At 49.1% G+C, this 24,103-nt stretch overlaps 1 protein-coding gene across 1 annotated transcript; it reads right to left on the reverse strand.

Annotated features, from left to right (window-relative positions):
* Positions 1-1,899: 1,899 nt before the first annotated feature.
* On the reverse strand, positions 1,900-24,080 carry LOC137915854 (dynein axonemal heavy chain 12-like). The gene is made up of 72 exons (XM_068758974.1): positions 24,001-24,080; positions 23,810-23,921; positions 23,401-23,587; positions 23,253-23,310; positions 22,872-23,030; positions 22,414-22,606; positions 22,145-22,333; positions 21,907-22,060; positions 21,728-21,819; positions 21,456-21,634; positions 21,224-21,359; positions 21,005-21,130; positions 20,787-20,921; positions 20,360-20,553; positions 20,089-20,275; positions 19,803-19,988; positions 19,476-19,676; positions 19,133-19,327; positions 18,929-19,050; positions 18,701-18,836; positions 18,469-18,615; positions 16,650-16,769; positions 16,348-16,504; positions 16,097-16,269; positions 15,875-16,027; positions 15,532-15,771; positions 15,193-15,438; positions 14,944-15,063; positions 14,756-14,865; positions 14,427-14,610; positions 14,169-14,309; positions 14,008-14,091; positions 13,718-13,906; positions 13,481-13,600; positions 13,179-13,367; positions 12,950-13,101; positions 12,673-12,811; positions 12,404-12,570; positions 11,673-11,928; positions 11,284-11,580; positions 10,934-11,112; positions 10,492-10,684; positions 10,211-10,372; positions 9,909-10,103; positions 9,586-9,719; positions 9,338-9,500; positions 9,174-9,254; positions 8,881-9,060; positions 8,651-8,782; positions 8,448-8,541; positions 8,221-8,357; positions 7,882-8,123; positions 7,646-7,793; positions 7,400-7,545; positions 7,069-7,283; positions 6,798-6,990; positions 6,520-6,709; positions 6,240-6,412; positions 6,003-6,143; positions 5,725-5,883; positions 5,351-5,646; positions 5,004-5,260; positions 4,756-4,896; positions 4,212-4,349; positions 3,891-4,124; positions 3,605-3,793; positions 3,250-3,353; positions 2,961-3,165; positions 2,724-2,861; positions 2,555-2,646; positions 2,405-2,472; positions 1,900-2,305 (listed from the first exon to the last, which is right to left on the reverse strand). Exons 1-72 carry the CDS (start codon positions 24,078-24,080, stop codon positions 2,112-2,114), a joined length of 11,718 nt encoding a protein of 3,905 aa, XP_068615075.1. The 3' UTR covers positions 1,900-2,111.
* Between the last annotated feature and the right edge of the window lie 23 nt (positions 24,081-24,103).

Here is a 24,103-nt window from a genome sequence, read left to right on the forward strand (position 1 = left end):
TCGCCCTCCTGTGGCTGTTTCTGGAATAACACCGGAAATGTTCCAAACATTTGAAATCAAAATATCGCGTTAACCGTACGTTGTAGAGACTTGAGAAGTGGGTCTACCCACCATAATTCGGCTATGCTGAACACGCCGGTCCAACCCCCGCCTCTGTACGACCTTCCGTTCCTGAGATATGACGAAATTAAACCTTTACACGTCCATCACGTCGTCATTCTTAGTCACAGCCACCTTTCCGTCACGTCAGTTCCAGCCACATATGTCATCTATAAGTGTGCCAAGTTACAAGTTGTTATGACATTTATTTGTGTGCATATTTATGCTTTTTGTCAGCTTCAGACGCTCACTGAAGCGGCCGCATTCGCCCTCCTGTGGCTGTTTCTGGAATAACACCGGAAATGTTCCAAACATTTGAAATCAAAATATCGCGTTAACCGTACGTTGTAGAGACTTGAGAAGTGGGTCTACCCACCATAATTCGGCTATGCTGAACACGCCGGTCCAACCCCCGCCTCTGTACGACCTTCCGTTCCTGAGATATGACGAAATTAAACCTTTACACGTCCATCACGTCGTCATTCTTAGTCACAGCCACCTTTCCGTCACGTCAGTTCCAGCCACATATGTCATCTATAAGTGTGCCAAGTTACAAGTTGTTATGACATTTATTTGTGTGCATATTTATGCTTTTTGTCAGCTTCAGACGCTCACTGAAGCGGCCGCATTCGCCCTCCTGTGGCTGTTTCTGGAATAACACCGGAAATGTTCCAAACATTTGAAATCAAAATATCGCGTTAACCGTACGTTGTAGAGACTTGAGAAGTGGGTCTACCCACCATAATTCGGCTATGCTGAACACGCCGGTCCAACCCCCGCCTCTGTACGACCTTCCGTTCCTGAGATATGACGAAATTAAACCTTTACACGTCCATCACGTCGTCATTCTTAGTCACAGCCACCTTCCCGTCACCTCAGTTATAGCCCTATGTGTCATCTATAAGTGTACCGAGTTACAAGTTGATGAGACATTTGCTTGTGTGTATATTTATGCTGATTGTAAACTTCTGATGTTCACTGTAGCGGCGCCATGTCTCCACAAGAGGGCAGCATTTTATCATTTGGCCGTTTCTGGAATGAAACCGGAAACCGGAAATGTCCCAAAATCCATTCATTTTCTTCGAATTATCGCGAGAACGGTACGCTGTAGAGACTTGGAAACCTGGTCTACCCGACATAATTCGGCCACGCTGAACACGCCGGTCCCAACCGCGTCTCTACGACCTTCCCTTCCCGAGATATGGCAAAAATAAAGCTTTGCACGCATGTGACGTCTACACCGTAAATCACATCAACCTGTCCGTCACCTCGGTTATAGCCCTATGTGTCATCTATAAGTGTACCGAGTTACAAGTTGATGAGACATTTGGTTGTGTGCATATTTATGCTTGTCAACTTCAGACGCTCACTGAAGCGGCCGCGTTCGCCCTCCTGTGGCCGTTTCTGGAATAACACCAGAAATGTTCCAAACATTTGAAATCAAAATATTGCGTGAACCGTACGTTCATTTGTGAAGGACATATGGAGAAACCAGTATTTTCTCACCTCGCACAATTTACATATTATACCTAATATACTATGCAGTTTTGATATTTTGAATACTGTACGCATGGTTTCCATGGAAACGTGTTGTTTTTAGTGGCCGAGAGCATACATCACAAAACAAGAAAAAGCGTTTTGGGGTTTCCTTCTCCTGCTTGTCACCAAGCAGCCGCTCGGTTTCCGCCATCCTGCTGGTCGGACGTCCATGTGCAGCGGTGGCGTTCCCGTAATACGAGAAGAGCTCTTTCTCTCTATCGCCCTGGCAAATTTATGACAGGTTGGAGGCTAGAATCACGTACAATTGCTTTAATACATTTAATATATAACATCTAAACCTACGTAATACATCCTGGTGGAACAAAAAACAAAAGTGGCCTCAACACATATAACATGAGACGGTTGATTTGTAACGTATACCGGCCACGAGGTGGCGATGTGTGGTGGCTTTATATCCCACCGACTCGGGTTTAGCCGTCTTCATCCCCTCTGCTCCAGACAAACATTAATATTTAGTCGTCGAGCTGCAGCAGCAGAGCGACGCCGCGCTTGATCCAATGCCGTGCCGGCATGTTTGTGGGCAGCAGCAAGGGAATGACAAAGTTGGTGGAGTGGCCGGTGGTGGACAGGGTTCCTTTCCTCTCGCTGGTCTTGTACAGAGGACAAGCGTACATGTCCGTAGGAGGTTCCTCGCCCTCATCTTTAGCTGCACGGGAGAGAAGAAAAGAAACAGAAAAATAAGAAAACGCACTAAACAAAAGAAAATCCCGATGGAAGCTGGAATGCGTTTTTTTCTGACGCTTACAGGGTTTTATCCAGATGATGGGCATCTTGCTGGAGAGCTCTTTGGCACGTTGCTCTACAAGAACTCCACTGATGTGGAAAAGAGAAACAACATTTAAAGTTAACAAAGTCTCTGAATAATTTTATTAGAATGAGGCAGAAGCTGCTTTACCGTTCTCTGTCCCATCGAGCTCCTTCCAGATACAAGCCGTTGACATAGACCCCGTCCTCGGGTGCTGTGTCCGACTCGTCCACAGAGAGAACCTGGAAGGAGAAATCAGAAAGACAAAACCGCGGATCAGTACAGCTTTTGGAGCGATAGGAAGTACTCGTCTTCTAACCTCAAAGTCCAAGCCGAGCAGATCAATGGGGATCTGGTACTTCCGAGCGTAGTTCTGCACCGCTCCAGTTAAGAAGGCCTGGGTGAAGTAGAACCCAGACAGCCAGAACACATTCGGTTTGCCATTGTCATACCAATCCTACAAGGAAAGAGCAAAAAGGAAGAGCAAAGAGTAAACAATATCTCCGTGTGTTCACTTTGTTTCTGCTCATCCAATGATTTCATTCCACCGACTCGCCTGTAAAAACTTCAGCCTGGCCAGAAGGTCGGTAACGTAGCTGCCCAAAGGTTTGAGACTGGCGTAGGAGCGTTTGGTCCAGGCCTCTGGGACCTTGCCCAAAGCCAAGCTTCCTGCGATGCCTTCAAGCTCTCCATCCATCACCACCAAACCCTTGATGGCCTTCAGCAGCTTCTTTAAAGTCTCGCGGATCAAACTGAGCAGCCTGAGAAAGAGCAAAACGAGTCCCGTGAGCAGGTCGGGATGTGCCGTCTCATTCCAAGTCCTCCGCGGATCCGCTGGTCCTTACACGTTGTAGCGCTCCATCTCCTGGACAAGCACTGTGTTCATGCTCTCCTCATACTGTACCGGGTATTTCAACAGCGCTGCCTTGGTGTCAAAGTTACTGGGAAGCTGGAGGACAAAACAAGAGAACACAGTTTGAGCACGCGACGCAGCTCCTAGAGCTCATATTCAAGGCAAACACGGTTTCCCGTAAGGAACTGGCGCCGGGTGAGGTTCATGGCAACAAGTTAAATCCAGACATTTCAAAGTGCGTCGCGAGTTTACACGAACAATTCTCTTTCCAAATCTCCGCTCAGAGAAGATGATAATGCGCACAATGGTGCTGGGAGATTTCCCTCCTGGCCAAGTCAAGCTCACACCTTACAGATGATGTCATTAACAATGTCATAGAGGGCGCCATCGGCCCCGGAGCTCTGTCCTCCCTGAGTTTGTCGGCCTTGGGTGAGCAGCAAAGAATCAAACAGCAACTTCGTTTGCTGGAGATCCTTGGAAATGTCCACATTTTCATGCATCCCAAACACTTCCGGATGCTGATCCTGCGGAAGCTCCTGGAACACAAAACACGATTCCTCCTCGGTCGACATCAGATTGTCAGTGCAATGAGAACGTGTTGCGCTTCGTGTGCTTCGTGTCAAACGGCTTCACCTGGATGAATTTGACGCAGCCTGCATGGCTGGAGTTGGACGGGACGTGGTACACGCGGCTGGGGGAGAACGGGTAGAGCGGCTCCTCAATGACGTTCTTGTTGTAAACGTCGGCCAGGAGGGTCAACAGGAGGCGCCGATCCCAGTCGTCAGTCACTCGGCCGCCATAGTTGCACTCGCCAGTCAGGTAGGAGATGGCATCAAAGGGAACCTCCTCGTATTCATTAACAAACATCTGAAACATGTAAAAACACGCAGCATCGTGACGTCCTTTGCCTTCGTTCTCTCACGACACAGAAACCGGTCTTCTCTGAATGAACACCTGCAGCTGCCTGATGCTGATATGAAGGTCCGACTGATTGAAGCCGTAAGGAATATTCCAGCCCTGCGGTCCAAACGTCTTCCTCTCTTGAACCAGAGCGTGAAAGAAGCACAATCCAAACAGGAGCTTCTCCCAAACCTAACGGAGGGAATCACGAGTCAGACGCTTTCAGTATTGTCCATCTAGAACAGACATGGGCAAACCCAGGCCCGGGGGCCATATGCGGCCCGTTGCTCTTTTTAATCCGGCCCGCCAACTTGTCCAAATTATATCATTAAATAAAATTGTATTACAATTAAACCTCATTCATTTGACCTTTTCTCTGTAATGCTACCTGTAAAAGGCCAAATCCTTTAATGCAATAGCTTTCATGTGTCATTTATATTAGCTCACACAAATACTCCATCCATCTGTTCTTGGTCCGGCCCCTCTGTCAAATTTTAGAACCTATTGTGGCCCGCAAGTCAAAAAGTTTGCCGACCCCTGATCTAGAAGCTGCAGAAATGTCAAATTCCTGTCATGAACAGCGTCAACACAAACTCACTTTCTCCTTATCGGGACATCCGCTGTAGAACGTCTGCTCAGAAATCGGGTCCGTCAGGTAAGACTGCAGGAGGTTCTGTCTGAGTCCGGTCGGAGGCTCGTTGGTCATTTTGACGCCGTTCTGCAAGATGGACACTGGAAACTGGAATCAGAGAGATTGTTGTCCAGCAGTGAGAACCAGAGTAAAGCTGGGCCTTGCTGCTCAAATGAATGGGACCAATAACGCGTGTTGTGGTGAAGCCAGTTTACCCGGGCTGAAGGGTAGCTCGTTAGCCACAGTCGGAATCCGGGCTTGAGGTCTTTGTTTTCGGGGAGGCTGTCGCAGATATCCTCCAGGGCGTTCATCCAAGAAATGGCTAGGTGGCAGTTCTGCAAGCAGACCCACGTACCGTTGGCAATGGCTTGTGTGATCATCGCCTCAGCCGTGGGTCCCTGCCCTTGACCCAGGGAGATGGACTGGAACTTGGCGCCGACCATCTGCTTGGATTTGGCAAATTTGAGCAAGCCTGTGGAGCAAATGTTTCACCCGGAATCATTTTCAGAGGAGGCCAGATTCTTAAACGTTCCAGACAAGTGTTGGGATGTGGACGACTTACTGGCCATGGGATCTGCTCCTGGAGACAGCATGAAGACGAGTGGGGAGGACGGGGTGGAGTCCAGGTAGCTCTGACTCAGGTCAAAGGTAGGAGGCTGGACAAACCTCTTCCCCATGTGTTTGGTAACAAACTTAGTCATAGCAGGCACCATCTTATCTGGCCGGAGACAGCGCAGAACCACCATCTTCTGCAGGTCATTCAGTCGTTCCTCCCATGGATCAGGCAGGGGAGCATTCCACGGCTCCATGCTGTCATAAACAGGCTGGAAGCAACTCGCGTCTCTGATGAACGCCTCCCTGCAGAGTAAATACCAGTCAGAAAGGCTCTGAAAGGACAAGCAGGACCGTCGACTCTGTGTGAGTGTCGCTCTTTACTTTAATCCTTGCAGCCCAGGCAGTTCACTGGCTCGACAGATCTCATCCCAGCTCTTGTCTTGGAGCCAGCTGCTATCGGGATTGGGGATCATGTTCTGCAGGCCCACCCCCCCAGTTAACAGGAACATGAAGTCACAGTACTCGATAGCGTCCTTTGACCTGGATGGAAAAATAAGGCGACGGGAACACAACACCCCAAATAAGCATGTGGTAGAAGAACAAAACTCTGACATGGAACTGTAACGATGTCTAGTTCCAGTGTTGGCTTGAACACCCACAGGAGGATGTTGCAGCAGAGGAGAAACGAGAAGGTGAGCTTGTCCTTTTCAAACAGAGAGCGGCAGACATTACAGTACAGGATATAGGTGAAGTCATCCTCCAGGTTCCGAAGCCTCTTCTGCAGGCACCGGCTCTTGGCACTAAGGAATGAAAGGCAAACACTAGGAAGGTTCAGATCACCGTCGAGCAGCTCCGAGGTCCATTTACTGGAAGCTGCAGCTGCAACCTTCACGCACCTGTCTTTAATGGAGCTCTTAAAGAGGTTGACGAACCAGACGAGAGAATACTGGTACATCGGGTCGATGGCGGTCAGATCTGCAATGCTGAAGAAAAGCACCGACGCAAGTTTGGCAAAGGGTCTGTAAGCATCCCTGGACTTGGCTATGATGACGTTTGTCTTCTCTGCAATCTGGAAAAGACACAGAGCAGGACGTGAGATCTCTAGAGCAGACTTGTAGCGATCGTCAGGCGGACTTTCTAGCGAAAACATCGGCGCTCTCTGCGTATTGGCCACACCTCCTCTTTCTTAGCCCTCTTGTCAGATTTAATCTTTGACTCTTCCAGAACCTTGATGGCACTTTCATCCTCCAGGATGTCTCCTGTTGACTGCACCGTCTCCAGGATCTTGTCCTCGGTCTCTTTTTGCTGCCTCTTATTGTCAGCCGACTGCACGATTGCGTCGTTCCTCTGCTTCTCGACTTCTGGACTGTAGGAGAGACGCATTTTTGCACTATTGCACAATTCAGGTAAGAAGAAGCAGAGTTATGGACATGTGGGCTTCTTGTGAGCGCTACCTCTCCTGGGCGACCAGAATCCCCAGCAGCTGGTCCTCCAGTCCGTCTGGGGTGATCATGAAATTAAGCAGGCACACCTTGGTGGCCACCTCCGGTAGATAGCGAGGGTTCCTCAGCTTGGTGGTCATGTACAGACGGAAACCAGACGCGTACTCAATCACATTCTCCCCCAGCCTGATGCATTCCACGCCACCTAGATGAAAGAAGAGCGACTGTAGTTCGTTTCCAGCTCTTAATGGCCCTCTCGCGAGAAGCATCCGATTCACCGCACCTTGTTTGAAGGTCTGCTTGAGCAGCAACGGTTCCAGCGAGGGGTCCAGTTCTTCTCCGACGTTTTCCAGCAGCAACGGCTTTCCAAACTGAATGCAGTTTTCCAGTGTTCTCATGAAGCGTGCATCTGTGGGTCTCGTGACATTCAGATCGTTTTCCTTCTCTGAATTCTTCACCCAATTGCTGGCCTGCCCCTGCGGGTCGATCATCAGGGGCCTAGAAGAACACCAACAGGAACTTAAACGAGTCTCCAGTCCTCTGAATGATCCAACCAGACTCCTTCGTAGTGAATCGGCTCTGACGGAAGACGTTTTTCAGCCGTGCAGACTCACCATCTCCGTGAATTACCGACGATGACGGCGTTGTCCACAGAGAAATCGTCGCTGGGGAGACCTGCAATGTTCCAGGCCCTGATCTGAATCGGATCTCCCAGCGTACGGCTGAGAGAGAAGGAATCCGATGTTGGAATATTTTTAGACTAGAGACGTCAAAGAAAAAGGACAACACGGGTGAGTCCATGATTTGATGTCTGAATGAAAGGAGTTGGACAGAACAAGACAAGATGCAGGAGGAATCACCCGGCAGATTTGGGTCCACGATTCGATGCAGTCTCGTCTGAAGGCAGGAGTGAATCCCCCCAGGTATGCAATGACACCGGCGGAAATCAGACTGTCTCCAGTCAAGTTGGAAAATGTCTGCTGAAGAGCCTCTGCACTTTTGGACCAGCTAAAAACAAGAGCTTCAGTCAGTAAGTGGTGCAACCTCCTGACGTTTGCCACAGAGTAGAGGAACATTTCACGCGGCTCATCCTGACCTCGCCTTCTCTCCGGCCAGACCTTTGATTACTTTCTCGGCTCTGGCCAACTTGACCTCACAACCACGGATTTCCGCTTCCAGGCCGGCCTTCTCCTCGGATTTCAACACCTTTGTTCTCTGGAGACCAGCCAGACGATCCTCAACGTCCTGGAACGCCGCTTTCTTCTGACTCAGCTGGGCCATGGTCTCAGCCACGGCTTCCTGAGCTTCTTTGCACTTCTTTTTTTTCGGAGCCAGTTCCTTAAAGCAAAGAGATTGGTGTTAACTGTAGAAGCGTACCTCCATCATGAGGACCGGACGGGAGAAGATCAGCTCTGCAGAGCGAAAAATGCTGCACCTTCTGCTTTCTGTTATATTCCACCATCGTCTTGATCCATGAACAGAGGTTGGCTGCCGCAGACGACGATGAAGACACGACACTTGGTTCAAAGTCCTCCTTGTTCATGTACCCTGCCATCAGCTTCTTTATCACGGCTTCCTGAAGTTAAACAAAGAGCAGCGCTACTTGCAGCAAAGCCCGACCACGACTCCTGGATAATGAATTAGGAATGGGGCTTGGGACACTCACAGGAATATTGTCCTTGTCGAAATCCCTCAGATTCCGTGCAAAGTTTGTGTCACCAAGCAGTTTCTTGCTTGGCCCCCAGTAGTCTAGTATCTAGAGGGAAAAGAATACATATTCTTTACTGCAATACTTTGCTGCAGGATGCATGGAGAGAAATAAGGAGCAGACCATGGGAGGACAGAGATATTATATCTGGTCCAACCTTTTTTCCAGGCTTTTCCGGGTCATTTATCTTGTCTGGACTTTTCTGCATCATCACGCACACAGCTGCCATCACCAGCTTCACAGCTGGCGGTGGAGCTTTCATGGCCTTCACCACGGCGATTTGAGAGCTCTGAAACGGAACGCTTAGATCAGTTGACTCAGCAGTTTACCCCATGGAGAGAATGAGTGGAAGCCAACGCACTGAAGCAGTGGAGCTAGAGCACCCACCTTCAAGTTCTCCAGAGCAGCTTTGCCTGCCTTTTCCACTTCCTTTTGGGCAACAGTCACTTCCCTGTCACAGTCAGTCCTTAAAGTCTCCGCCTCTTCAGCTTTTTTGGTTGCTGCCTCCTCATCAGCTCGCACAACTTTACGCTTGGCTTCGACCTCTTTTGTCTCCTCCTCCACTTTCTGTAAGGCATCACATTGAAGAGATATATTCAGTATGTTCAGATCTACTGGTTAGATCTGTATCCTCAAGGTTTGATGATGATGATGCAGGATGAAGATGCACTTTTTTTCACCTCTGCTATTTTGCCGATTTCTTTTCGTGCCTCTTCCAGCTTTGGCTTCTTGATCTGAAGCGTTTGCTCCATGGTGGTGACCTGTATAGAAATACAAACGCATACTGAACATTCTGACAGTAAAAAAACAACTGAAACTTCAGTAGAAGCGGCACAAAATCTACCTGTGCTTCAGTGGAAGCGATCTTTGCCAGGCCATCGAGGTACCTCTGTCGAGCCTTGGTGATCGTCTCCCTTCTCCGAGTGAGTAACTGGCGGAACATTTCGATCAGCTCCAGGTATGATGTGGGCGTCACATAATGATGGCTGCCGCGTTCAACGAGAGCTCTGCAGCACAACAGACAGTGTGAGGAAGATGCCAGAAACATCCTCTGCTCTAAAAGCTTCAGATATCACTCAGCAGAGATCCCACCTGTCTGAGAGCTCTATGACGGAGGTGTGGAACGCCTTGCAGATGGTGATGACATCCTGCCGCTCATCATCCGCCATCTCCAGAGAATGCAGGAAAGAGCTGGCTACTCGCCCCAGGGCTTCCTCGGGCCACGGCTGTCAGAGGAAGGAGGAGATGGGATAGAGAGAAGGTGACCAAAGGCAGGACGGTCTGTCTGCCGCACACATCGAGACACACCGCAGAGACAGCTTCAGAGACAATCTGAAATGCCGTGGAGATTACACTTTGTAGCTTTTTAAATATGAACAAGTGATTACATCCCAATCCTAATCCCAATCCAGTACCTGGAACCAGTCCACAGTGCAGCAGTTGATCAGAGAGGGAAACTGGCGCAGGCGCTGCCGGAAGGTGTCTCCAATGGGACTAAAGGCCACGACAATGTGCAAGTTCTCTCTGCAGCGTGCAACGAAGAAGGCAAACAGCGCTAAAGCACTCATCTCCAAATGGGGATTGGCCGCCTGGGCGACGGGACGCAATGCCTGGAGACCGAGAGATGCAGCAAAGGTAGCATGAAACAGTCAGTCAACGCGACTTTCATACTAGAAAGGATTCCTTGTGCAGCGACGGAACTGCTGCGACCACCTACATCCATGATCTCTTGCTTCTCATCTTTGTCAAACAGATTGGGCACCTCCCCCGCGTTCAGAATGCTGTCCACGTCCTCGAGGAACGCCTCATCTTTGATCTGCGTGTCAGTGATCAGAAGCACCATCTTCTGACCTTTCAGGCCAGCATTTTTCAGGTGCATCTGAAGGATTTGGAAAAGGAGGAGCCAGGTTTGTTCAACATGAATTCACAAATGCATAAATGGAAAGTAATGCAGTAACATATCGGATAAAGGACAGACATCACAACCGTGGCGCTGACCTTAAGGTCGTCTCGCCACTCAGCCAGGCCGTAGCTCTGAGAGATCTCAGGCTGAAAAGTGCTCATGTTGGACATGAAGGCAGCCAGACGGGTAACGGACTGCCGCCCGCTCCCGCCGACCCCCACCAGGAGAGCGTTGCCTCTCGGCTGCTTCAAGACGCGGCTGATCCTGCACAGGTGCTCCAGGACGTAGCTGTATCAAAGCACACACCATTTACCCCGCTAATTGAGCCATGATGGGACAAACATTTCATTAACTGGCTGCTACACACGGAACTGGATTGTCTGTTTAAATGTCTAAATGCACCGAGTGTACATTATAATATTAGCTCTAGTGCTAGTTCGGTATTCAGCATCACACGTCCTTTGCACCAAGTTAGAGCTTCCAGTAAACGATCAGAGTACATATTGCCATGGACAGCATGAACCGGACTCTGCTTGCCGGAAGATGACGAGGTTCATGGCCTTCTTGTTCATCCGGTTGTATTCCTCCAGACTCGATTGCGCTACGTCAGAAAAGCTTTTTATGGAGGACACCTCAGCATACAAGCGCTCTTCCTGCTCCAGGTCAGGGTTCATGAAGTCACCAAACATAAGGTTCTTCATGTCTTCCTCAACCAGCTGAGTGTGCAAACACAGACAATGAATATTTCCTTCTATGGTTCATGTGTGCATGTTTTCCATTTGTGCAGCACAAATGTATTTGTGGGTGTTTTAATATACCAGTAGCAAATATACAAGTCAATACTTCAGTCCTCTACTAGTATATTATGACAATGAATCTCAGCTGACCTCACTGCCTTCCTTCAGGTGATCAAACACATGGTCAAAGGACTCTTGGAAGTGATCTTGGACGACGCTCCGCATCAGCTGGTACATCCACTCCCGATCTTTGTCGTCCACCAGTCGGTCATAGTAAACACGGAAGACCTCATGAACAAACAAGCGGATCATTGTCTGCTTGCTGTCCAGGGCCCCTCTCCTGAGCAGCATGCAGCCCTGGATGACGCGGGAGAAGTCCCGAAGGTTGAAGGTGTAATGAGACTTGGCTGGAGTGGGAAGCAGCTTCAGCATGGCTTTCTTATACACCTTTGGCAAAGAAAAGATAAGCAAATAGTCAAAGCATTAGAGAAACTAAGACCCCCCCCCCCCCCCCCAACTTATTCGTGCTGAGCTCTGACCTCCATTGTGGCGTTCACTATTTGGTCTCCAACAGTGAAATATTCATCGGGGAATCCATTTTTGGTGAGAGACAATCTCATCAAGGTGGAGAAAATGTGAACCATGGTGCCGTCACTGAAGGGGTTAATGCTGATAACGTTGAAGTGCCTCAGGAAGCGCGCCGGCACGGCATTCCTCCCGCCACCAGGGGGCCCCATAGCTGCGATGAGCTGCAGGTCAACAAGGTTGATCTGGGAAGTGTCAGCCACGTCGAACCTGCCGATCAGAAGAGAACAATAGCGTGTTCACAACCAGCGTTTTCTCTCGTCTGGTGACATGTCGTTCTCTCGCTCTTTCATCATGTCGTTCTCTCGCCCTTTCATCATGTCATTCTCTCGCCCTTTCATTGTGACATCATGCATGTCATTCTCTCACCCTTTCATTGTGACATCATGTCATTCTCTCGCTCTTTCATTGTGACATCATGTCATTCTCTCGCTCTTTCATTGTGACATCATGTCATTCTCTCGCTCTTTCATCGTGACATCATGTCATTCTCTCGCCCTTTCATTGTGACATCATGTCATTCTCTCGCTCTTTCATCGTGACATCATGTCATTCTCTCGCCCTTTCATTGTAACATCATGTCATTCTCTCGCTCTTTCATCGTGACATCATGTCATTCTCTCGCCCTTTCATTGTGACATCATGCCGTTCGCTCTCTCTCATCGTAACAGCGGACCAGCCGTACCAGTGGCCGTGGTCCAGAAGCTGCCGGAGGAGCTCCACGGGGGGCTGCGCCCCAAACACCTCCGACGCGGGCATGCTCACGTCATCCACAAAGATGACGCACTTCTTTCCAATGGGAGGGCCAAACACTCCCTTCCTCCGCTTATCCAACTTGGAAACGATGAGATCCTGGGAGAGGATAAAGTCGAATGACTAAAACACCTCCTGCTCGTTTGGATCGTTCCACACCTGCAGGTCAAACCAGCACCCGACTGTTTCCTGCATGCACACCTGCGTCTGGTTGGCAGTTGTGCGAGCTGAAAAGTTAATGAAGGAAGGTAGATAGCGGTCTTTGTCCAGTTTGTTCATCAGCTTCTCCTTGATGTAGACGGACTTCCCGGTGCCAGTAGGACCAACCAGCAGAAGAGGTCTAAGCAGATAAGAAATATATAAAGAACAAAGGCTTCACAGAGAAAATAGCTTTCTGTTAAATGTAAGTCAATCCGTGCTGGGACAGAGTGAGAAGCGTCATTCCTAAAATCAGAGCTAGCAGTGAAACAATCCGTACCGTCCGTGGCTGACGAAGTGGTCCATCAGGTAGGTGTAGCGAGCCGTGTCCACGGTGGGGACAATGACGTCTTCAGGATTAGTAGTGATGCTGTCAGGGTCGACGTTCTCAACCTCGCTGCTCCAGTGAACCCAGCTGCCGGCGCCGTCAAACTGGACAAGAGATTCAAATGGGATGAGCCGATTCTGACAAATGTGACATCCTGAGAAGTCGCGGTCTCACACAATACCTTGTAGAAGTAGTCGTAGACCAGGCCTTCCTCGTCCAGGGGACACGCCCATCTCCCCACGGTTTGAGGGACCGGATGCTCCGCTGATTCTCCCGACAAAAGTTTCCTCACGAACGAACTAAACTTCTCTCTGCTGTTTGAGTCGCAGCTGCCACCGATGGACCAAACCAGGGCGTAGGCAAAGGCTGCCTGGGAAACGGGTCGGAATACACAGACATGCTGAACTCCGAACTGCAAACGTCCCGGAAGTTCACAGTAAGATGAGAGCAGAATATTCAGTAAAAGGACTTGTTGTTTTCTACCATGATCCAGATCCGAATCACTTTTTCCTCAGGATTTGACTTCAAAGGTTCGGCGAGGACCATTTCAAACAGGCGACACAAGGACAGAACAGTGTTGGAGTCAGTCGTGGCGACAACTTCCTGTCCACAGAATCAAAATGAAGCGTGAAGACAGTCATACATAATAATGCACATAATGTGAATCCAGCACATTCAGCAGGTGCCCGTCGGGCCTTTCGGAGGCCTCGGGTCACTCACCGTGCAAGACGTGCGTAGGAACAGGACGGCCGGCGGTACGAGCCACGAGAAGAGGCCCGTCAGCAAAGAGCGGGACTCCGGCTCCCGGAGAGCGTCAGGAAGGGTGTTCAACCAGGAGAGGAACAAGGGATCCAAGCCCAACTGAGACGGTTCCATGAAGATCATCCCACAGCGGCTGACTGTGGCAGGCTGCAGCGGGAGAATGAGAACATGTCACGGAACTAAGAACAGATCAGTCACTCCCTCTCGATTCAAATTTAGCCAGTAACGTAATGCTGAGAAGGACCTACCGAGGCCCGGGACAGGTCGTCCACCTCAAAGATCAGACTCATCTCATCGGGCATCTGGATGATCTCTCCATTCATCAAGCACAGCTGGGGAGTGAGAGCAATGCAGGAAGTTTACTCAAGAGTGAAACCAGGGAAAAGCAGCAGCACTGAGTGTTCTGCACCTTCTTGTTGTCGTCCAGCACTGTGTTCAGGCTCTCGATCCACAGCGGGTCGATGGGCCCATCAAACACCAACCATTTACGGTCCGGCGACTCGTCCGAGGCAAATTTCCTGAATGCGCTGGCCACAATCCCATCAGACCACTAACAAGGGCAAACACAAAGGGGCAAGAGTGAGAGGGCGAACGGGTGGCCGGCTGCTCCGTGTAGAAATCTACAGAACTTCAGAAGAACTTCCACAAGATGCAACCACAGCCGGACCTCATGGGAAACGGCGTCGAACTCTCCAAACAGCTGTCCCATGGTAATGGATTTGGGGTTCACGGTCGTGTAGCGGACCTTCCGCTCGTTTCCATAGCCACGTTCGCTCATAAAATTCAGAGTGTCGGCTAGAACTCGCAGCACTTGGGTCTTCCCAGCGATGGGCCCTCCAACCAACATGAAACTGAGGAACACAGAGAACATCTCCATGCAGCAGCACATTCGGAAGAGCCCCGTGAAGACTCTTCCAGACAGTGACGTACTGGATGACACGGAAACACGCCAACGTGAAACATCACGACAGAGGAACACGTTAAAGAACAACGCACCCGTGCCTGACAAGCATCATCTCGTAGGTCTGGATCAACTTCTCCCAGAACGTGTCTGTAAGCTGGAGATTCTTTGATTTGCAGCAATGTTCAGCGGCCTCCCGGAACCGCTGCCGGCGACACAAACACATTGATCACACTGGACAGGCTAAGACTCAGGAAGAGTTAATTACAGCAACGCATCTGACCTTATAGTCAGCCTCAGGGAGGGTGATGCCGGGGAACATGTCGCGGATGATTCCGTCAAACAGTGGAATATCGTGGGACAGAAACTTGGGCTTATTCACATCTTTTATGGACCTCAAGACCTGGACACGACAACAAGCAGAAGACACGGAAGGGTCCAAAGGTGTCAATCACGTGGCAGGCCTCGACTCCGGGATAAAAGCAAGGAGTATACGCTCTGTATACTAGTACTGCATAACTATCACCATTACCAGTATGTCCTCATCCTCTTCAGGGAACTTGAGCTTCAGGTTTCCAGCAGCAACAAGCACAGCTTTGACAGCCCTCATCCCGTAATCGTAATGGAACTGGGATGAGAGCTGCTCGGAACACAGCCGGTAGGTCGTTACGATCTTCACCGAGAGCGGCTTGGCATGCAGGAAGCCACTCGAATATAGAGAAACCTCTGCAATCAGTGCGTAGTTGGGCACCATCATGGCCACCGTCCGGAACGACGCCTGCAAAGAGAGGCGACAGAAAACGTGACTTAGAGGTTTCTTGATGACATGTGCGTTGCATTGAAATAAATGGGAGAAAGTGCAACACAACACCTTGAGGTTGTCTGGGAGCTCAGAACGTCCTGCATAGCCAGGATTCATGGTGATGGACACAAAGCAGTTGGGATTGAGCGTAAGCTGGGTCCCTTCAAAGTCAAACTTCTCTGCATGCAGCTCAACGGCCCTTTGGATGCAGAGGATCTGCTGTGCCACCACAGAGAGCACCTCCAGCTCAATGCGATTGAACTCGTCAAAGCACGCCCATGCGCCAGTCGAAGCCAGGCCTTTGAAGAACTGGAACAGATTGCAGCAGAGACACGTCAGCGCGACGTCCTGGCATTTGAAACCGCGCTGCTAGGATTACAAACGTGGAATCTACATTTGCAACTGGCATCACCTTGCTCATAGCGACGCAGTCCAGGCCGTCAGAGCAGTTGAAGACGACACACTGCACTGCCAGAGCTTTGGCCAGATCCTTGGTGGTCTCGGTCTTTCCTGTTCCTGCTGGACCCTCAGGTGCCCCGCCCAGATTGAGGGAAAAGGCACCAACCTGAGACAAACATTATTTGTGAGGTGAGAAGTGCCAATATTCACGCAGGCTGCTCGTTAGCCGTTTTACCAGAGTTCTGTAGCATCTGTCAGTCAGAGGAGTGATGACCAAACGGGGGGAGTTTCCCAAGTATTCGTAAGCATATTTCACATCGCAACTTATGATTCGGACCCGGACATTGTCTGAGCACCAGTAGTAGCGGAGCTGGGACAGCCACTGGAAGTCGTTTTGGCTCGACACGTCTGTAAAAAGGACACTCGTTATCCCACCAAGTCTTTGAGTCCTGCTGTTAAATGGACTTGTGGCCCAATCTGAAGCACCGTTCTGAAGCAGCTCTGCAACCACGTCCCTGGCATGGACGTCGATGGTGATCAGCGCTCCCAAAGTGATCCGGGTTTGTTTGGGCAGATCCCCTCTCACCAGCTCCACAATGTCGCTCAGCTGATTCCGGAGTTTCTTGTAATATTTCTTTAAACCCTGCAGAGAACAAAAAGCCAATTACTCTTGTTCCCGTTTCAGACAAAGGGGAAACTGGTGATCTCAAATTCCAGCCAACCGGACAGGAGTGAGACGTCGCTGCAGCAAATAAGCCAGAGCTGAAGATGACATTGTGAAAGCCTACTTTAGTGCCTCCTTTGATGGCTTCCTCAACTTCCCGAGTCCAGTAGATCTGGGAGGTGCAGAGGACCACCTGTCCAGGCCACTCCTTGACCCAGTTGATCCGTGAAGTATTAGTGTAGGCCTGCAAACACAATGACAGAGAAACGTTCACACGGAGAACCCCCCAACCTCACATTGTCCTGCACCGGATCCATACACAGCACGAAGGCATCTTCCTGGACATTTTGCTAGCCTAAAATGGCTCAGGGTAGAAGACAGGGTTAAACAACTCAAAATGGGATTGGCATTTAAAATAGTCAATGCAGCTCTGCCCTCAGTCCCCTCAATCCCTGCATACCTGACGGAACACCTCCACAGATTTAGTGACACCCACAGCCACAACACTAGAGGGAGCTCAAACAACAACCTGATTACCCCCTCCTATAGGACTAACATGGGTAAATCATCTTTTTACAATACTGCCCCCTAAGGGTGGAACTGTTTGACTCCTGCCCTAAAACATGCACCTCTTTGGCCTCCTTCAAAACGGCCCTAAAAATACACCTTTCAGGGGGACAGAAACGGAGATAGTCATCACGACTCTCTCCGGATCAAACCCCCCCCTCCTTTTTTTTGTCCACCTACGTTGTACATACTATGTATCTTTTTAATTTTTAATTTATTGTAATTTTGCATCTGTGGTGTAATTTATGTAGAACTTATTGTTATTTTATATCTGGATTAATTTATTTTTATTTTATTGTTATTTTGCAGCAAGTTAGTAATTTAATATTAGTTTTATTTGTATTGTTAAATGTCGATGATTTATGTACGAAGGACTTTCAACGGAAACAAGACCGCAAGGGCTTTTTAGAAATGCTCCTCTTAGACAGGATGTTTGACTGTACTTGTACTGTAATACATGCTACTGTTTGACTGTACTTGTACTGTAATACATGCTACTGTTTGACTGTACTTGTACAGTAGTCCCTCATTTTCCGCGGGGGTTACGTTCCAAAAACAACCCGCAATAAGTGAAATCCGCAATGTAGTAATCTTTATTTTTTTTTATTATTATACATGTACATAAATATTTTAAGGCTGTAAAACCCCTCACCACACACTTTATACACGTTTAACAGTCAGGCATTAATCTAAATAGATTGTTTCAGTATTATAGAATGAAACCAAAGATCAAAACCTTTTCAGAACTAAACATTTGTTTGAGAAATATAAATATATAGTACGTACAGTAAACGTTTTCCTGTTAATAATGTTAAGGCGTGCAGGTCGAGGAAAGAGCCGCTTGGAGTGCAGAAGAACAAATATTCTACTCGTGCTGTCTTTAGCCTCTCATGCTGCTTTATTGGATAGCTTAGCACAGCGGAACGGCAGCGGCTACATGTAGCAACAGGAAGAAACAATACCCATAAGGGACATAACGTTTATGCTCCTACAAAATAAAAGCCTCTTTTTACACAGAGAATAAGAGCGCTATAAAAAAAAAGCTTAACAAATAAACATGATAGCTTTTAGAAATAACAAATTTAATTTTAATGACACAAGTTATTAATAGCAACTCGCGCGTATTTCACAGTTCCTCCGACCGCGCCTCTTCGTCCTTGCGCCGTTTCAAGGCGCGTTCAAGTGCAAAAAATAAAATCTGAAAAATAGAATTAAAACTCCGCGAAGCAGCGGAAGATGAACCGCATTATATCGAGGGACTACTGTACTGTAATACATGCTACTGTCTGACTGTACCTGTACTCTAACATTCCATCTAATAAATTTATTCATCATCATCAGACGACAAAGCTCGGTGCTGGAAACAGCCCTCTCACCTCGATGGATCGGCCTATTTCGTTTCTGACGCTGCGAATCATCCCAGACTCCAACTCCACCAGCCACTTCTCTACGGCCCCCCCGGCTGCAGCGGTGGAGATGTTCTCAACCAGCTGGATGTGCTCTCCCTCACTGCTGTACATGCCCTGCAAAAAGCACAGCATGCAACCCGAAACACGCCCTTTAACAAGCGGGCCCGTGGAACCCTGACAAGATGCCCGACCGCCGTACCTGGATCTCCAAGTCAGGCAGGAAGTCCAGTTTGGAAATACCCTCAAAGCACTTCTTCAGGTGGGGCTGTACTCGGGTGGGGTCTTTGGTCTCAGAAAGGATTTCAAGCATTTCGTCATTGGACAAGAAGAAGAATCTGGTGAGAATGTTAGCAGCCAGTATCAGAATCTCTTCAATGGAATCCTATATATTCTGATAGGAACAAAACAAAATGAGGATTTTCTTTACCTTGGAAAACTGAGCCGTTTCTTTTCCAGATAGGCATTCAGGCCTTTATCGATGGTGTCCAGCTGATGGTTCGAGGATTGCAGTTTCTCCAGCAAATCAGGCTGAGCGGTCACCTCTAACACCTACAATTCCAGATCGGTTACAGAAATGTTCCTTCAGAGGGGAGCTTTTACAATAATGGCTGCTGCTTTCTTTCTAAATTACCCGGGAATCCCTCGCGCAGCGGCCCATGATATCTCTCCAGGTGGCGTCGACGATTTTGAAGAGTCGTCCTTCTTCTGGAATCTGTTGCATGATGTCTTCCGAGGAGAAGATGGATTCCAAGTAAACCCACCGAGACTGCACCTTCAGCCATTCTTCGGTGACATCCTGGATGTGAATTAATTGCTCCTCCCATTGCTGAAATGACACGATACGTTAAAGCTCCGCAACGCTGGGCGTCGGCAGACTCTAAATCTCCTTCCTTTAACCGGATCACATCCATGCAAGCTGAGCAGTTCTTTATTCAGATGAAACGAGTCAATGCTCAAAAGGCTTGATCGATCACCTTGATCTGAATGCCAAACTCTTTAGTCAGCGCCGTCCCCATCATGCTCTGACTCTTCACTATGTGGTCTTCCAGCGTGGCCTGCAGATCCTCAACGCTGTGCAAGATGTGAACACCGGTCTCTCTGTACAGTTTGTTGGGGAAAGACAGAGCGACCAGATCGTCCTTCATGGCTCGCAGCTTGGTCTCCAGGGCAAACTCCTTTAGTGAGCCAGACAGAGAAGGGAGGGACATGGTGTTCAACAAATCTATTTTGTATTGAAGTTACACGTTGTCAAACGCCACAAAGGAAAAGCAAACCAAAGATAGAAATTCAGCAGCTCTTACTTTACTGGCAAGAGTACTGATGGACTCCAGCTGGTCCAGATGAGGATTCAGATTCAGCTGGAGGAGAGTCCGTGCAGTAACACCGGTCTCAGGAGTCAGGTCCGCTCCTATCAGCGCCGACATCTGCTCCCGGTGGCGAGGTCTGATGGCTGGGTTACACAACGCCATCAGCACAGGTCGATGCACCTGCAAACACAAACACATTCACCCCATACACAGGCTTAGCTTCAACAAATGAGCACTGCAAGACTTTCCCAGCATTCCCCGTTCAAGTCAGCTCCAGCACCTTGAAGCTCGCGATCATCTTCAACACTGTGGCGGACAGAACCGTTGCAGGGCTTTGCAGCGTCGGTTGTTCCGCGGCTGGTGGCTTCTTTTGGAAAAACTTCTGCACCTTGAACAAAGAACGCTCCATCTCCACATCAGAGTCAAAGTACTCACTGCTCTGTTCATGGAGGGGACCGTCCATCCATCTATTCACAAAGAGAGAGACGTGGTTTGTCATCCCAAGCCGAGGCTTTGAACTCAACAAGGACTTCACCAAAGGGACTCTTGACCTGCTCTCCGTCTGCTGCCACTGCTGCACCAACGAGAAGAGCTGCTCGTAAGGCTCCACACTCTTCCTGAGTTCCTCCATTTGAGGGTAGGACGACTGGTCTTGTGCAAAGAAGGCCTCCTCTTTGTTAACGGTGACGATGACGTGCGCAGCCTCCTTCAGTTGCTTGAGAACGGCTCGGATATTCTTCAGATACTGCTCAAGAGGACATGAAAGACAACTTGGTATTATTTTACGTTCATCACTACTTGACAAGTAACTTAAAGGCATGTTGACCATGAAAATGATTCAAGGACACGTATCCATCCCATGTGAAGCTCAGATGAGCAGCATCCAGTGTTCCAGACTGCAGCACTAAGCATGCTAACGCAGCCACATGTCGCTACATGTAGTTCAGCTAAACATGAGGGACATGTTGTGTGCCTCACCTCATCAACACGGTGCATCTCAGAGTATTCCTGGAACTCCTGGAAGCTGCCACTCAACACTTCAAAGTCGATCTTTAATCTTTTTCTCCTATCAACCATCTCCTTTTCCCCTTTTTCCTTGCCCTTCAGAATAATCTGCAGAATACAGACGGCGTCCTCAGACAGGTCTTCAAAGAATAACTCGATCAGCTGTTTCCAAGAAGCGTGAGAGGCGTTACCTCGTCAGCACGTTTAAAGATCGCCGGCATCTTCTGTGGCCAAAGAGTAACAACCGAATTGAGCTTTAGATCCTCTTTGGCAAAGGAGTGATGATCGAGGAGGTAAAGCAGGCGACAGTGGACTTTCTGCAACGGCAAATCAAAGTGTGCTATTGGCGCCGATTCAAGAGCGCTGAAGTGAACATGCATTTATTCCTAGAACTCCGGATCAATCCTGACCTCAATCCGTTGCTGGAGTTCTCCGAGCCGGTCTTCCTGAACCTCTTTGGTGAACTGGATGGTCTCAGACATCTCCTGGATGCTCTCTGGGGGTTTCAGTAACCGGTCACTGATGCTCTCAAATTCAGAGCAGATCCTTTGCACAGACACAAAAACGGGTTTGGAGAAACATTTGCAAACGGAACTACAGGAGAAAACGTTTTGCTCCAGAATGTTACAAGAAGAGACTGACTGGATGTTTTCCTCCCGGTGGACGGCGGCGAGTTTCTCTATTATGATGCAGGCGTAGCTTCTGGCTTTGGCGACCAACTCCTCCTTGAGTTCCTGGCATTCCAGCTGCACCATTGTAAAGTGGGCTCTCACGGGGAGGCTCATGATGTCCTCTGCCAGCACCATGAACCGCTCCACTTCCTGTGGAAAGGAGCGAAACTCCATATTTGTTCTTCAAAACGGCAAAGCTGGAAACGAACTGGAAGATCGACAGCACAAACGATGTTTGCTCACCTTGGCGTAGTCGTCAAGACAACGCTGCTCAGCTACAAACGCCTCCACCCGAGCTCGTGCCGATCCGTCCACCAGCCAGGCAAACTTGTCAACTTGAAAATGAAAGAACAGCTCAGCATATTTTGAACAAAAGTCAGCGGGAGGAGGGCTGGAAACGACTGAATAGCAGGACATCCCACCAAAGGTCTGGAGATGCTTGACGGGTTCCTCTAGATTCTCGCACACACGTGTCTTTAAAGTCTCGTGGGCCGAACAGAGTACCTCCTCTGGCACCTTAGCATCCACAAACGACATTTGAGCTCGTCCCAAAGTGGACTGGAAGTTCGGAACCTTCTGTAAACCAGGAGACGTGAAAATATAAAAACCAGCGTGAGCGAGTATTTCCAAGCGAGGGCTCAATAAATGCCTTGAACCCACCTGCAGCGTGTTGGTGACACAGTCCAGCATGGCCGACACAGACGCTTCCAGCTCCGCTACTGTGGGGGACATCTGTAATGTTGCACCGTTGAGTGTCAGAGACACGCTGATCAGAGGCATGAGGTGCTGATTGCGTGGGTGGAACAGCTCGACAAACTCATCGGTGCATTTCTTCAGCAGGGCTTTCAACTACAAGACAAAAAGACACCGCGTCATCATCGGCTTTTTGAGTCCAGATTCAATTCAACACAAAGTCGGTTTCCTCTCACCTGATTTGACACGAGGACAGAGGCGCATCTAAACAGGGAGATCTTTTCTGGTTCTTTCATGTAATAGATGCTTTTCTTCTTCAATTGGAGGAGGATTGGCTCCAACCAGGTTTGGAGAAGATTGTCCTCTGTCCTCTTACAGCCCACGTTGATTTTGTCCTGCAGGCTTTGGTGGTCCAGCGGGCCTGCAGACCTGTTAGCAACACAAGATAGAAGCTGTTGAACGGGCCCTTGTCTGCGCTGCTAGAAAGCGTCTTCTCAGCTGCAGCAACTCCATGGAAAGTTTCAATGCAACAATTTGGCACACGAGACATTACTCCATTTAGCAGGTGATGCATCGCTGTCAACTGAACATTGTCCGGCAGCACAAGCTGCAAGGTGGAACAGCCAATGAGGTTTGGGTCAGGCTGGGGCCCCGAGGGCCCCGAGAGCGTTACATGCAGCATATCTATCCGTACCTGCAGCCGGAGAGGTCCACCAGCACCAGCGCGGAAAGGTTCCGGTAACACAGCTCCAGGATAATCTGCATTACCGGATGAGTGATGCTCAGAGTGTCGTCAAGTCGCTCGCGGTTCTCTACAAAACCTTGGTTCCAACACCGGGAGAAATCAAGACCCCTGAAAAAGATCGGCATGAAAGTGTTCAGTTTAGTAAATGTACACGTGCTAGTTTTTCATCCGTCCTTTGTGTCAATTACAGGATCCTATTGACCAATTATCAGATCTGATATTCAGCTTTTTACAAACGCTTGGGCATTGGTTTTTTTAACAATGGTCTTTTTGTCATGTTTTGTTTGTTTCCCGATAGATGGATCGGTCCTTTCCTCATCCGACACTCACTCTTTAACGCTCGTCGCTCCTGAAGGACCTTCTCCCTCTGCTTTTATTATACGATTCACTGCAGGAGGAAAACACGACCCGGTGAGAACCGGTTGATCTGCAGTCGATGTACTGACATACGGTATCTAAGCAACAACAAGCCGGACACCTGTGTGCTCTCTGAGCGTTTTCACATTGTCGTCCGTTATTTCCGCGTGGAGCTCCTGAAGTAATTTCCTTGTCGCACTTGTCTTCGTCATGTCCAAACCGACTCGAGCGTCGATGCGCTCCAGCGAGTCTTTGGAGGGGGGCGCGATGTCCCGTTTCCCTGCGTTCTCCCTCAGCTTACGGAGGGCCTGGCAATGGAACCGAAACTCAAAATAGGCTTCGGTTTCATTCTTGAATTTTCTTTGTACTTATATTTGTACATATTTCAGAATTTAAAAACAAAACCTACCCAGCGCTGTCTGTTCAGAAGCGTTTCCTGTGAAGCAATGATACCGAAAACAATTAAATAAAACATCACATCCTGCAGACCTTTTATTGAGGCGGAGACTCAGTGGAAACAAACGTCTCACCAGTCCTGGAGGCTTCGGTATCACTGCCAAAGGGAAGGCCGGGGGCGTGTCCCGATCAATCCACTGGGCGGCTGCTCCGTCCGGCTGTGAGGCCGATCCGCTCTCGTAGCCACTGACCAAGGAGGAAACAAAACGTCACGCAGGAGGAACTTTGCACGTCACAGTTTCAGCCGCCCGTATCCGGATGGAACCGTAGGAACCACAGGTCGCCCAACGTGGACCGACGTTTCCCAGATGTTAGAGAAGCAGCTTCAAAAGTTGTTTTGTTCATGAAATGATTTTCACACAACGAAC

Source organism: Brachionichthys hirsutus, unplaced genomic scaffold (assembly GCF_040956055.1).
Source record: "Brachionichthys hirsutus isolate HB-005 unplaced genomic scaffold, CSIRO-AGI_Bhir_v1 contig_1371, whole genome shotgun sequence".
Lineage (NCBI taxonomy): Eukaryota > Metazoa > Chordata > Actinopteri > Lophiiformes > Brachionichthyidae > Brachionichthys > Brachionichthys hirsutus.